The following is a 12,775-nucleotide window of genomic DNA, read 5'->3' as shown; positions in this document are numbered from 1 at the left end:
AGAGAAATACCATATGATCTCACCTATATGTAAGAATCTAAAGAAAAAACAAACAAAACAGAACTGGATCTATAGATACAGAGAACAAGCTGATAATTAACAAAGGGGAGGGGAGGGGAGAAGGGGTGATATTTTTTTTAAAAGATTGATTTCAGAGAGAGACAGGGAGAGAGAGAGGGAGAGAAAGAAACATCAGAGAGAGAGTCATGGATCGGCTGCTTCCCACACCCCCCCTCCCGGGGATTGAGCCTGAAACCCGGGCATGTGCCCTGACCCGGAATCGAACCATGATCTCTTGGATCCTAGGTCGATGCTCAACTGCTGAATCACGCCGGCCAGGCTGAAATTTTTTTATAAAGAGATACATTATTCAGTGGCATTTCATCTCAAATTGATTTTTATTTATTCTTCAAATTTTAGGACTTGGCATGAGATTTGCAAAGGGGTAAACTCTTCATGGGCAAGTTGGCTCCATCAGGCATCCTGAGATATTTAGATGTGAGTTGACATAAATCTAATTCTTGGAAAGTGTCACAGAATAGTCCAGAAGTGGTTGGGTCCTGAATTTAAATTACTGATTAGGAAAAGCTTTTGAAACTCTGTGAAAAATATTTAAAACCAAACAAATTAAAAAAAAAAAAAGATATGGCAGGATCTTTAAGAAAAATTTTCCTGGACTAATATAGGTTTGACTTGAAATGTCTGTCGATACAATATTAAACCTATGAATAGAAATTCGGTGTAACATCCTGGAAGGGGCGTGATCAGTTCAGGAACCAGAATGAGCCTGAAGGGCGAGCCCGGCCGTGCTGTTGAAGTTGTCTCCACACGTTCGAGCAGCTGCAGAGAAAACGCCTGAGAGTGACGGGAACCAGTCGTGCTGTGCTCGCCTCAGGCCAGGTGTCTTCTAAGCACGCGGCTCACACTGAATTATTCAAGCCCCTAAAAAGGAGGCAGCGCAGTTATCCCCGTCGCATAGGTCGGGAAACTGCAGCGCGGTTACAAACTCGTGGGCCCGTTTTTGGCTTTATCGCCTCTCACCTCCCCAGCAAGTCGCCCTTTTTGCTCGCTCTGCGGAAGCGGATCCGGGAGCTCCGGCGGGTTTCCTCCGCCTGCTGCAGGATGCTCAGCTCTGTCAGCCGGGGGCGCTGGGAGATGCTGTGGGAGGGAAAGGGTGTGGGGCTGGGCCCGGGACAGTTTGCTGGACAGGTTCCTGCCGGGGGCGCAGCATCCCTGGCCAGCTGCTTCCCGCAGCTCCTCCCTCGGCCCGCACAGTAGCAGGGCCTTGGTGAGCCAGCGCCCTGTGTACCCCAGAGCGCAAATTCCTGCAAGTTCCATCAGCACGGCACCCCGGAAACTTGTCACCTGCTGAGCTGCAACCACGTCTGCTCCCCCAAGACCTAGGTCTCAGCCCAGGGCTGGGGAGTGCTGGGGGGAGGCTGGGCCTTCTATCTGTTCTCACTGTGTTCTTTCCAGTTCTCTCTGCGTTTCACTAGCCAATCCCTCGTCACTCCGGTCCCTGTCCATTAAACTGCCCTGTTCTAGTGACTGTGTGGTTTCTCGCCCTGACTGGATCCTAAGGGCGCAGACCAGGGGCTGTGCAGCCCAGCTGTGCTCCAGTCAGCTCCCCATCGCGTGGTTAGATCTCCCACGTGGTTAGATCCTCTCTCGTGGGCGGATGGCACAGGCCCTAATGCAATGTGCCCCAAGTTCCAATCCCACAGAGGGCAGCTGGAGAGCGGGAGGGGTCAGGAGAGGACCCGAGGCTGAAAGGCTTCCCAGAAAAGGGGGCCCTGTACACAGCAGTGGGTGTCACCTGCTCAATCCCCAAACTTTTCTATTTCCTGGGGAGCCTCCTAGTGAGATTTGGGGTCTTCTGGATCCCAAACCTTGCTCTGCATAATTTCCCCACATTTCTGGGAGACAGCCCTCTCCCCTGGGCATCAAGAGGCGCAGGCTCCTGACCTGGGCTCTAGGAGGTGGCCGAGGGGCAGGTCAGAGGCTCCCCCTGGGCCTGGCGGCATTTCTCACTGAGCTGCTCAATCCATAACACAAAATATATAACAGAGAAATACTTGAATTTTTGTAATAACCGCATTTATTTATTTCCATTTTCGATAAAAACTAGTTGGTTCTTAACTCCCCAAACACGTTTATAAATAACAAACATTGTAAATGTTGGAAGAACGCGTGGCAGCCTGGGAGCCATCTGGCCGTTCTCAACGACTCAGCTCTTCCTTGGTGGTGGGGGGCCTGCAGAGAACACTGAGGTCACCTGCATTTATTTCCAGCTGATTCTGCCCTGATAGCGTCCATGGAAACTGACTCTTGCTGAACAGAGAAAGGTGGGGGAGCAGGTGGGGCAGTGAGGGCTGCCCTGGCCACCCCAGTCACAGGAAACTGGTGCTTGCTCTCGGATCCCTGGCCCAGCACCCACTTATTTCCAAAGTCGGCCTCCAGTACTGCGTGGTGCACACGTCCAGAGAGATTTTAGACATACTGTGTGATAACCCGAGGTTTGGATTTGCACAACTGGCAGAATTTGGGATTTGTATGTAAAAAGTGTAGGATTTGGGTCCCAGAAATTTGATTAAAAAAAAAAAAAATATATATATATATATATAAAACCCCCTGGGATCTAAGCCCTCAGGAGCCTGTAAGGCCTTTCTGACTGGGTGAAAATGGGGGGTTGGAAGCAAAGGGAAAATTCAGAAGAAAGAAGAGCAGGGTTCTGGTGGGCTCTGTGACTCAATCGCCCACCAGTCTGCTGAGCCACTTCCTCAAGCATCATTGTTTCTGTTTGGTTTGGCTCAGCGATTTGGAAGCTAGGTTTTCCTTTATGAAAAAAAAAAATCAAAAGTAAAAATAAGTGTTTGACGTCGTGAAGGTTGGGCCACGTTTAATGGTGTGTCCAGCGTCTGAAGCTATCCGGGTCCAGGCTGGGGCGGCGGGGCAGCCGTGGTTACACCGCGTTCCTCTGTAGGAGCTGGTCCAGTAGTTGCTACGGGAGCAGGAGACGGAGCCGTCGGGCCAGAGCCACTCACACACACGGCACACACACGGCACACACATGACACAGCACACACAGCACACACACGGCACACACATCACAGCACAGCACACAGAGAGACACATGCCACACACATCACACGTGCGTCACACAGAGACACACACGTCACACACACGTCTTTGTCTCACACACACATGTCACACACACGCCTTGCACACACCCCCCCGCGTCTCACACACCGGTCACACACGCCGCGCCGGCCCGCGGCCGGGCCTGACCTTCTTGAAGACCTCGGCGCGGAGCCTGTTGCTCTGCAGCACCACCCGCCTCTGCTGCTCCTCCTTCCTCCTCCTCACCTCTGGCAGGTTGTTGTAGATTCTGAAACAGACCCAGACACTCGGTGAGCGGCAGCGGGACAGCGCGTGCCCGTGGGGACCCTGCCCGGCTGCCTGCGGGCGCCCGCGTTTCAGAGCAAAACTCCGCGGCCCGCGGGCCGGCTGGCGTCTGCGAGGCCCTGGACCCGAGCGGCGACCCCGGGGCGCAGGCCGGCGCTCAGCCACCGAGCCGCCCCGGCAGCGCGGGGCCTCGTTTCTGCGGCGGTCACTGCTCTTGCCCCTTTGTTCTCCTCGAAAATGAGCCACTTCCCTGGGAAACGGGGGACCCAAACCGCCGGCTGCCCCTCTGTGTGCCCGCGTCCCCCAGGCCCCTCTGCCTCTCCACGTTTGCTCCCTGGGACCCAGGAAAGGAGCAGCAATTGCACGGGAGCAGCAGGAACGTGTGCATGCGTGTGTGCATGCGTGTGTGCATGTGTGTGTGCGTGTGTGTGTGCATGTGTGCATGCGTGTGTGTGCGTGTGTTCACCCTTCAGCCACTGCTTTCCTGATGAAACTGCTTCCAAATGCATTTGGGGTGTGAGCTGGAGGCTCTGTCCTGGCGGCATTAGGGCCCAAGGGAGCCCTGTTCTGGACGCTTCTCTCCCACCTCCTAACAGAACCGTTTCCGCACTGATGCCAGACGGTTGGCTAGAATCCGCAGACACAGCGCGCTCCGTGCCGCAAGGTTTGGTGGCTGCGCTCCTGGCACTTGGCTAAAACAGCCTTTTCTCCCTTTTCCTCAAAATTTTGCTTAACAGGTTCCATGGTTAACGTAATTCTTGCAAAGTACAGCAGCGCCGATGCTGAAAAAATGAGCGCAGGGCCACTGCCCTGGTTGTTGGCACTGGGCTAATCCTGCGACATGAATTGTCCCGTTTAATGCTCACCGCAGCCGGGAGAGGCAGGGGTCCCGCGGTTAAGGGGTGAGGGGCCCACGCCCCGCGCGGTCAGGAGACTTGCGGAGAGGCCTTTAGCTGAGATTCGAGCCTCTGTGGGTTTGATGTTACCCAGCACTGTCCCCAACCACGAAGCACAAAGTGACCTAGAAATACTGGTGCCTGGCAATGTGCCTGGCACTCCGTGGGCATCGACGTGGTTGGAATGAATAAAGGGTCACACGCTGCCACTTGTAGGGGCTTTCTAGGGAGGACTGTGAGAAACTTTAGGAAAACAATGTCGCCGGGCTCTGCAGTGGAGATCCCTTCGCGTCCATAGAGGCCCATTCCCCTGACACTGACCATTCGGATCACGTGCGGAGTTTCAGGTAAAAATCCCCAGGACTCACCCCCGATGCACCATTTTCTTAAAGAGCTTCCTAAATGGCCCTGGCCTGTGCTGCTCAGTGGTTAGAACATCAGCCTGGGCACCGAAGGGTCTCGGGTTCGATTTCCGGTCAAGGTCTTGCACCTGGGTTGCAGGTTCCAGCCCTGGCCCCGGTCAGGGGCAGCCACCAGTTGATGTGTCTCTCACATCGATGTTTCTCTTTCTCTCTCTCTTCCCCTCCCTTTCACTCTCTCTAAAAAAAATTTTAAAAACCAATGGAAAAAATATCCTCCAGTGAGGATTAACCCAATAAAAAGAAAAGAGCTTTCTAAATGAATTATGGTTCATCCATATAATAGACTACTTTGCAGAGAGTTAAAACTATTGAGGAAAATCATCTCTGTTTCTATCTCCTGACACAGGAAGACCACAGACATATAGACAACGAAAAAAAGTAAGCTACAGAAAGATAAAATACAGTATCACCCCATTTATGGTTAAAAGTTAGATAATTATATGTACAAGTAAAAGTCTATTTCTATGTACAACTAAAAGTCTGTGCTCAGCCTGGAAGGGTGAGCAGGAGGCTGGGAACTGGGCGTGTCTGGGGCTGGGGAGTGGGGTGGGCAGGTGTTAGGTGGTCATGGGGGACTTTAGCTTCATCTCCATTATTTGAACTTTTTGAATGAAAATGTAATTTAGCAATAAAATTAATAACAAAGAATAAATAAGAAAAGGAAGCTCCAGTGTGCTCCTGTGGGTGGGTGAGGTCTCAGGGCCGGGTCCGAGCCCACGCAGGGCGCAGCCCCGAGAGAGTGAAAGCCCAGCCCTGACTCCCCCGGAGACCTGGCCTCCGGCTGGGGGAGCGGACTCGGGGGCCATCCCCTCACTCACTGTCCTGTCCCAGCCTCGGTTTCCACTTTAGTAAAAGGATGGGGGGATCCGCTCTGTCCTCGGACGCTGTTCTGAAATCCATTATTTTAGTTGGAAGGTTCCCTAATAGCAGCGTTGGGTTTGGGGACCTAGAGGGAAGGACTTGGCTGAGTTTTTTCACTAAATTGAAAGGGAATACTTCTGGCATGAGGTACACTCAACTTCGCACTTCTCCAACAGCAAGTCCCAAAGCCCAGTGGCCCTTTAAAAACCCCGGTTAGAAGGCCGAGAAGCAGGTCGTTAATGGGATGGTCCCCTTCTCCTCGCTCTCACGTCCTTATTTACAGAGAGGTTTCCTACCGATGGTCCAAGTTGGCTCACTGTCACAGAGACAACCTAATCGCGGGAAAAGCTGAGACTTTTTGTGCCCAGAGGGGAGAAACGGATCCTTCCTTTCCCGGTGGTTACTCTAAGCCCACTCCCAGTTTGGTTTAATTATTATAATTCTTCCCAGTGCTAGATTCTTTATTATGAATTAATGACATTTGCTTGCGTGAGCTTGGCCGGCACTGCTGAGCTATTACACTTCGATTAGGAGGCCAGGCCCTAGGAAGAATGGGAGCCTTTGTTTGGTCGGGTCGGTGAGAATTAGTGGGCGTCTAGAATAGCAACCGGCCGAGCAGAACAGGGCGTTTGCTGGCAGTGCGCCGCCCAGCCCGCCGGGGTGGGGGGAGGGGGAGTGCCAGGAAGCCAGCTGGTGGCCCTCGGCGGCTTTGCCGGCCCCGTGTGCCATCAGCCTCCAAGTTTGGCTCCTTTTTCTGCACGTCAAGGCTCTCAGGAGAAACATCTCTCCCCCCTTGTAAAATGACCTTCAAAGATGCTCAGTGACACGTAGCAGCAGCCCAGCGCGGTGGTGGGAACGCGCAGAAGCGACCCCGCTAGGAGCCTGGCGATCTCTCAGAGACCAATTACCGGATCGGTTCAGAGTCCAAGACCTACCACTTTCCTAAGGAGTTTCCAAGAACGGCATTAACATCCAGAGGCACAATTCAAATTCGACAGCCGTGCTTTGAGCCAGCTTTTCAAATTCACGGCCAGGAGGACCTCAGACCTTAGACGTGGACCCAGAAACCGGCCCCGCTGGACCGCGGGGACCCGGGACGCCGCCCCGACTCCTCCCCCGCACCCGGTAGCCAGGTACCTTTTAGATCGCATGTGCATCTCCTTCTCCGAAATGCACCTCTCTTTGGGTTTGAACAAGTTATCTGGAAGAAACGGAAAGAGGGTTACAGTCAGAAGGTACGGATGTCACACGTTCTCGAGAAACATCACGGTGGCTCGGCACCCTCCCGGCTCCCGGTCCTTCCTCGAGGCCCCGGCCCCTCACAAACGCCGCAGGACCCAGCAGATGCTCTCACGCCCCTGAAATCGACGGCCGACAGGCTGTTCTTGACAACAGTGAGCCACGGGCACGGGGCAGAGGTTGGCATCTAACACGCTTTACGGACAGCCGAGCCCTTCGCGTGCTTCATTTAGAAACAGAGTCGCGGTTTGCCGAGGGCAGGGCCAGGGTGTGCGGGCATCTCAGCCACAGAACATCCCTCGCCGGGTCCTGGTGCATCCGAGGGCAGGGAGGCCTCCGGCTGGAGCACAGGAGGAGCTGGGGCCGTGGCCGCCAGCCCTCAGCCAGGCCGCCCGGCGCTGCGGCCTTCCGAGGGGAGGGCCACCCGCTTCCGACGCCGGGAAAGGTGCCGCCCTCAGCACGCCAGCCGAGTCTGTCTGGTGTCCGACTGAGCAAGCGCCCAGTGTGAAAAATCACTGAGTCTGGAATGCTCTTCAGTGTATTTATTACTAATCCCAACGATGTTCACAGGTGGCACACGTAAAATGGTGTGTGCTTAAAAAAATACTGCGTGCCCTTGCGCAGTAGCTGAAGTCCCCACGAGGCGCTCGCCCTGCCCGCTGGCCGAGAGGCTGCCGAGCGAACGTGCTCCCGGTGCCCGCTGCACGTGGCACCTCTGAGCCGTTGCCTGGCTCCCTGGCCGCCTGCCTCACTCGCCAGGCAGACGGGCAGTGCGGCGCCCTGCGCAGGGTCGCGGGGTGAAGCGGGCTCCCTGCCGTCCCAGGAAGACCCAGCTGTGTTCCTGTTCATTGTCCCCGCCGGGCGTGTCCCCATAGCCGAGCACTCCAGGGGGGCCACTGAGGATTTCTCGGCTCGAGAACGTGCAGAACTTTCCGGGAATATACAAGAAGGTGGGTCGGAGACAGGGACGGTAAGACGTGCCTTCCCCTCCGGGGAAACGTAACACAGCAGCCACCACGTGGGCACCACCGCGGCCGAGCGTTATCCCGTCCGGTTACTTCAACACGGAGAAGAAAATATGGCGCCGTTACTCAACTCCAAAGACAAGACTCAAAGGAGAAATAAGGGAGAAGAGAAAATCAGAACGTTGCCAGTGAAGGGAAATGTCCCCAGTGTTTGGAAAGACGTTGGGCCATGAGCGCAAGGAGCGGTCAGCATCGCCAGGAGACTGCGTTCCACCAAAACGCCCCTGGTCTGCCCTTGGCGTTAGCTACAGAGGGGGCCAGGCCAGGGCCCAGGGCCTCAGGAGAATCCCAGTGATGCTTCCTAAGAAATGGGTGTCCCCTTAAGACACTCAAGGTCTTGGGCAAGCAAACATGGGACAGCTCGAAGAACCCCCGCTCCAGGCGGGGAGAAAGAACCCCCCCAAAGGCCCAGGCTCAGGCCTGGCTTAGCTTTCCTCAGGGGCTCCTCAAGTCGGGGTGACGGCCGTGTGGACGGATGGATGGTCCCAAGGGAATAGAATTGTTATAAAATTGCATTCACAGCATTTTTATAATCTCAAATCACCTGTATGTGTGGTCTGCTCTTGGAAATTAGTCCGTGTGTTTACCTTGCATTAATTTAATCAGAAATAACCTGTCCTTTAGGTCTACTTCTGATCAACGGACAGAAATTGATGTTTCTTTCCCCCAGGTTTCTTACAAAAAACAAACAAACAAACAAACAAAAAAACACAACACGAGACCCTTCTCATTGGTCTGGGAGGGACACTCACAATAACAAACATCTGAAGTCTTGGAATCGGGGAAACAACCCTTCAGCTAAATCTTGCTTCTTGCTCCCTCGCAGACGGATGAAGCAACAATTTACTATTGTCTCATAAGCACATTTAAAAATTCCTCTGTGAGTAACACTGGGAGAACTGCGCCCAAATATTTATTCAGATGTTTTATGGGAAAACGTCCATGAGATCCGATCGGGCAGTGGTGGGAGGGGGTGGCCGGTGCTCGGGGCTGTGGGGCGAACAGCCCGTCGCTGTTGCTGCGGTGACTTCGCCTCGTCACAGAGCCGCCGGGTCACCTCTCCAGCTAGATGCCCCGGGAATGCACGTTTGTTTTCGGACTTGCTCTGGCCAGGAATGGTCCGCGAAGGCGGCCCTGGGGGGGAGGAATTCCGCGGTGCCTCGGGAGGATTCCATGCCTCGGCTGGCCCGTGATGTGAATGGCTCCCCGCCTTGGCTCGCCTTGGACGTGTGGGTAACGCAGTTGGGGTGAGCGCCGTCTGCTTTGCTGCGTGCAGCCGGGTTTCCCAGAGCGACCTGGTGAGGTGCACACCCACTGGCATGTACAACCGAGGGAGACTTTTCTAGCAAATCCACGTGACTATAATCCAAAGCAAAGAAGGCAGGGGGTCTAGAGGGATACAGCAGCCAAGCGTCCTCAAATGGGAGAGGCCGGGTAGGGCAGTCAGGGAGGGCTTGGTGGAAGAAGGGACGTTCCTGAGGGGTCTCCTAACCCACAGGTTGAGAGGACAACCTACGAGAGCACGAGGCGGCCCCGGAGCAGGAGCCAGGCCGCCTGGGCTGTGAGCGGGCCAGGTCTCCGACCGGCTGTGGCAAGAGGGCCGGCGGCAGCAGTGACTGGTAAGGAGCAAGGGGCTCGGCTGGGAAGCGAAACGCACCCCGTAGCCCAGGTCTCGCGCTGCACCAGTCAGGGGACAGCGCCTCAGGGGCGGAGACTAAGGAAGAGGCTGGACGTCTGCCACCCAAGAACCTCTGGCCCCGGCCACCTTGTGCGCTCCAGGTCCTGCCCTAGGCCGACCTTCGTCGCATCGGGCTGGAGCTACGTACGCTATACGGTCCTGGCGCAGCTCTGGCCCTCGGATCATGATTAAACTGGAAGCGGCACATATGAGGCCTTGCAGTCTCCCTGGGCTCATCTTTGGCCCCCACACCCCCCTGTGCTTCCAGCTGGGCTGAGCTCAGCACCCCAGCACCTCTCCCTCCTGGGCCCACGCCCCCACCCTGCACCGCGATTCGTCCGCATAGGTTCCAGTCATCCGAATGCGGTCCCTCCATCAGGAGCCTTCCCTATCCCCCAGGTAAGAACAATCCACCGCCTGTGGGTTTCCATGGCAACCCACGAGAATTCCTCCCCCGATACTTAGCAAGTTCCAAGGTCGCTGCTTCTTTACCTGCGTGTTTACACCATGATGCGGGGGGTCTGAGAGGCCAGGGACTGCATGGTGCACAGGGACTTCTCAAGACGGGTTTGCTAAGGGGAGGGTGTGAGGAAGCTCCTGGTGTCATTGTCCGAGCCACACCTAGGTGGCCCGGTGGCTCCCGGGTGAGGAAAGAGACTCTGCGTTAATTAGCTTTGGGAATTCAAGGGGCTGAGACCGTCAGTAAAGACAGGCCGGGCTGCAGGCAGGACCTTTATAACTCTCCCTCCTGGCCTCTCTGTAACACCTACTGTGTGTAACAGTCCCCTCATCTCTACACGGGAACCCAATTAACACTCACACGTGTGTCACTGCCCCTGGGCCTTAAAGACTGCTCAGGCCCGGCTGGCGTGACGCAGCGGTTGAGCGCTGACCTATGAACTAGGAGGTCACGGCTTGATTTCAGGTCAGGGCACATGCCTGGGTTTTGGGCTCGATCCCCAGTAAGGGGCATGCAGGAGGCAGCGATAGATGACTCTCATCGTTGATGTTTCTCTCTCTCTCTCCCTCTCCCTTCCTCTCTCTGAAATCAATTAAAAAAACACTAATAAAAAAAATAAAATAAAAAAAGAAAGAAAAAGACTGCTTGGAATTCATTAGCCAACAGGAAGCAGAGCCAGCCTCTGGCCCTCAGTGTCACTGACCCTGCGTGTCAGGTGTGGCTGTCCCGCAGCCCCGGCCCTGTGGGCGTCTGTCAGCTGCCAGAGCTCCCACCTGGACTTCTTGGGTCTGTCCTGGGTGCAGACTGTCATGCGAGCCCTGATGGGAGGCACTACCCCAGCCTGGAAAGCAGTCGGGTCTCCTTTCGAACAGGCGCCTCGACATGGCAGCCGGAGCTCGTTCCTGAGTATGATTTATGGACTAATTCGGCTGCAAGGCAAACATCTGCATCTCGCTTTCATCACCCTGCCAGCAGACAGGCCAAAGACAAGATGGCAGGGTGGCCTCGCTTAATGGGCCTTAAAGGCTGCTGCACTCGCCCAGCCCCCCCCAGGCTCCGGCTTCAGAACGTGTGTGATTCCGGCGACGAAACAAACCGAGAGTCATCACACAAACTCACAGGGACAGGCCGGTGGCCAGCAACCCGCGCCCAGTCCCACCGAGAGCGTGCTGGTGCTGGGACTGTCCCAGGATTTGGGGGATAAAAAGGTACCTCAGTTATTTAAAAGTATTGACGAGGTCCAATCGCCCATCACCTTCTATTACATACGATTTTAAGAGTTTCATGTAAAGGAGGGGTGGGGAACCTTTTTTTTCTGACAAGGGCCATTTGGATATTTATAACATCATTCAAGGGCCGTACAAAATTATTGCTGCTATGAAAAAGTTCCTAAATTTATTGAGTTTTGAGTGCTGCCTGTGGCTACCTTGGCAGGGCCAGATCAAATGATTTTGGGGGCCTTCTAAGGCTCACTGGCTGGACGTTCCCCACCCTTAATCCGAAGGAATACACTGGGGTTCCCCCGGTCTCCTGGTTTTCAGATCTGGGTTGCAGGCCACTGGGATAGGCTCCGAAGCCGCCAGTCTTGCCCTGATCTCCCCGTTTTTCCTGCTGGTTTAATAGTCTGTTTACAAGCTCCATGAAGAGAGGACTGAAGTCAGTCTGCTCAGGGCACTGTCCCAGCTCCCAGCACGGCTCTGGCCTGGAGAGGGCCCCTGATACCTCCTCCTCTGGTGAGTGGCGAGTGCCGCCCTCACAGGGTCAGATGACACTGGCTTCTCCCGGCCTGGGAGCCTGCCCTCCATCCCCGGAGCTCACAGAGGAGAGAGTTTTCAGATTGATGCAGACAAGCTGGAGTCAGCCCCACACCCCGAGACCTGTTTTGCAATCTGTGAAGGGCAAAGGGGGTCTCTTGCAAGTATCTGTCAGGAGCCAAGAATTTGACCTTGCTCGCCTGGCTGCCAAGGTCGTGTGGCTTCTTTCCCGGCTCTCGTAGTGATTTGTGTCCCAAGTTATTCCTGCTGAATTCAGTGCCTGTGGAGAATCTCTGGGAATGGGCTGGCTCCCAGGCCAGGCTTTGTGACACTGAGGTTCAGGGACTCGGGAGCGAACATGGGGCCCATGGACATTGGTGGCAGCGTCGGGACCAGCATCGGGGTGCAGGTTCCAGCCCCGAGGATCCCCGAATCCCCCCTCTCCCACCATTGAGCTCACCACTCAGCGGGTGGGGGACGGTGAACTGCTTCCTGCCGGCCCGGGCGGGCGGGGGGCCCTGCTTCGGCCCCGGGCTCTCCTTGCGCTGGGCTCGCCTCTGCTGAGCTTTGAGCTCCAGCTTCCTGAGCCGCTCCTGCGAGCGCGAGATGAACTGAGGCTTCCGGACCTCCAGGGCTTCCTGGTTGGAGCCAAGAAAAGATTTTATTGTTAAGAGAAGGGACACAGGAAGGCGCACATCCGTCTCATTGGGTCAAGAAGCTGGTCAACAGTACCGCACTCAGCCCGGCCAGCATGGCTCAGCGGTTGATCATTGACCTATGAACCAAGAGGTCTCCGGTTTGATTCCTAGTCGGGGTACATGCCTGGGTTGCAGGCTCGATCCCCAGTAGGGGTCGTGCAGGAGGCAGCTGATCAATGACTCTCATCACTGATGTTTCTATCTCTCCCTCTCTCCCGTAAAAAAAAATAAAATTAGTACTCAGAGACCAGAAGCCCCAATGCATAAGCATGTCACCATCTACTTCCACCAGCTCGTGGAAAGACTGCCACAGACCCACTGGTGGCAGGTCCTGGCA

General features: G+C 55.3%; 1 protein-coding gene across 1 annotated transcript in view; it reads right to left on the bottom strand.

Annotated features, from left to right (window-relative positions):
• Positions 1-2,140: 2,140 nt before the first annotated feature.
• Positions 2,141-12,775, bottom strand: part of LOC308567032 ((E2-independent) E3 ubiquitin-conjugating enzyme FATS) — a gene marked incomplete at its 5' end in the record, with an annotated part of 106,283 nt that continues 95,648 nt past the window's right edge. The window contains 4 exons of the mRNA XM_081158165.1: positions 2,141-3,001; positions 3,289-3,388; positions 6,722-6,785; positions 12,201-12,378. Coding sequence (XP_081014291.1) covers positions 2,963-3,001; positions 3,289-3,388; positions 6,722-6,785; positions 12,201-12,378 — 381 coding nt within the window. The 3' untranslated portion in view covers positions 2,141-2,962. The remainder of the gene's footprint in view (positions 3,002-3,288; positions 3,389-6,721; positions 6,786-12,200; positions 12,379-12,775) is intronic.

The sequence above is a fragment of the Miniopterus schreibersii genome, assembly GCF_964146895.1.
Source record: "Miniopterus schreibersii genome assembly, chromosome: 14".
NCBI lineage: Eukaryota > Metazoa > Chordata > Mammalia > Chiroptera > Miniopteridae > Miniopterus > Miniopterus schreibersii.
The sequence above is the reverse complement of the archived record's forward strand: the minus strand, read 5'-3'. Positions and strand labels throughout refer to the sequence as shown.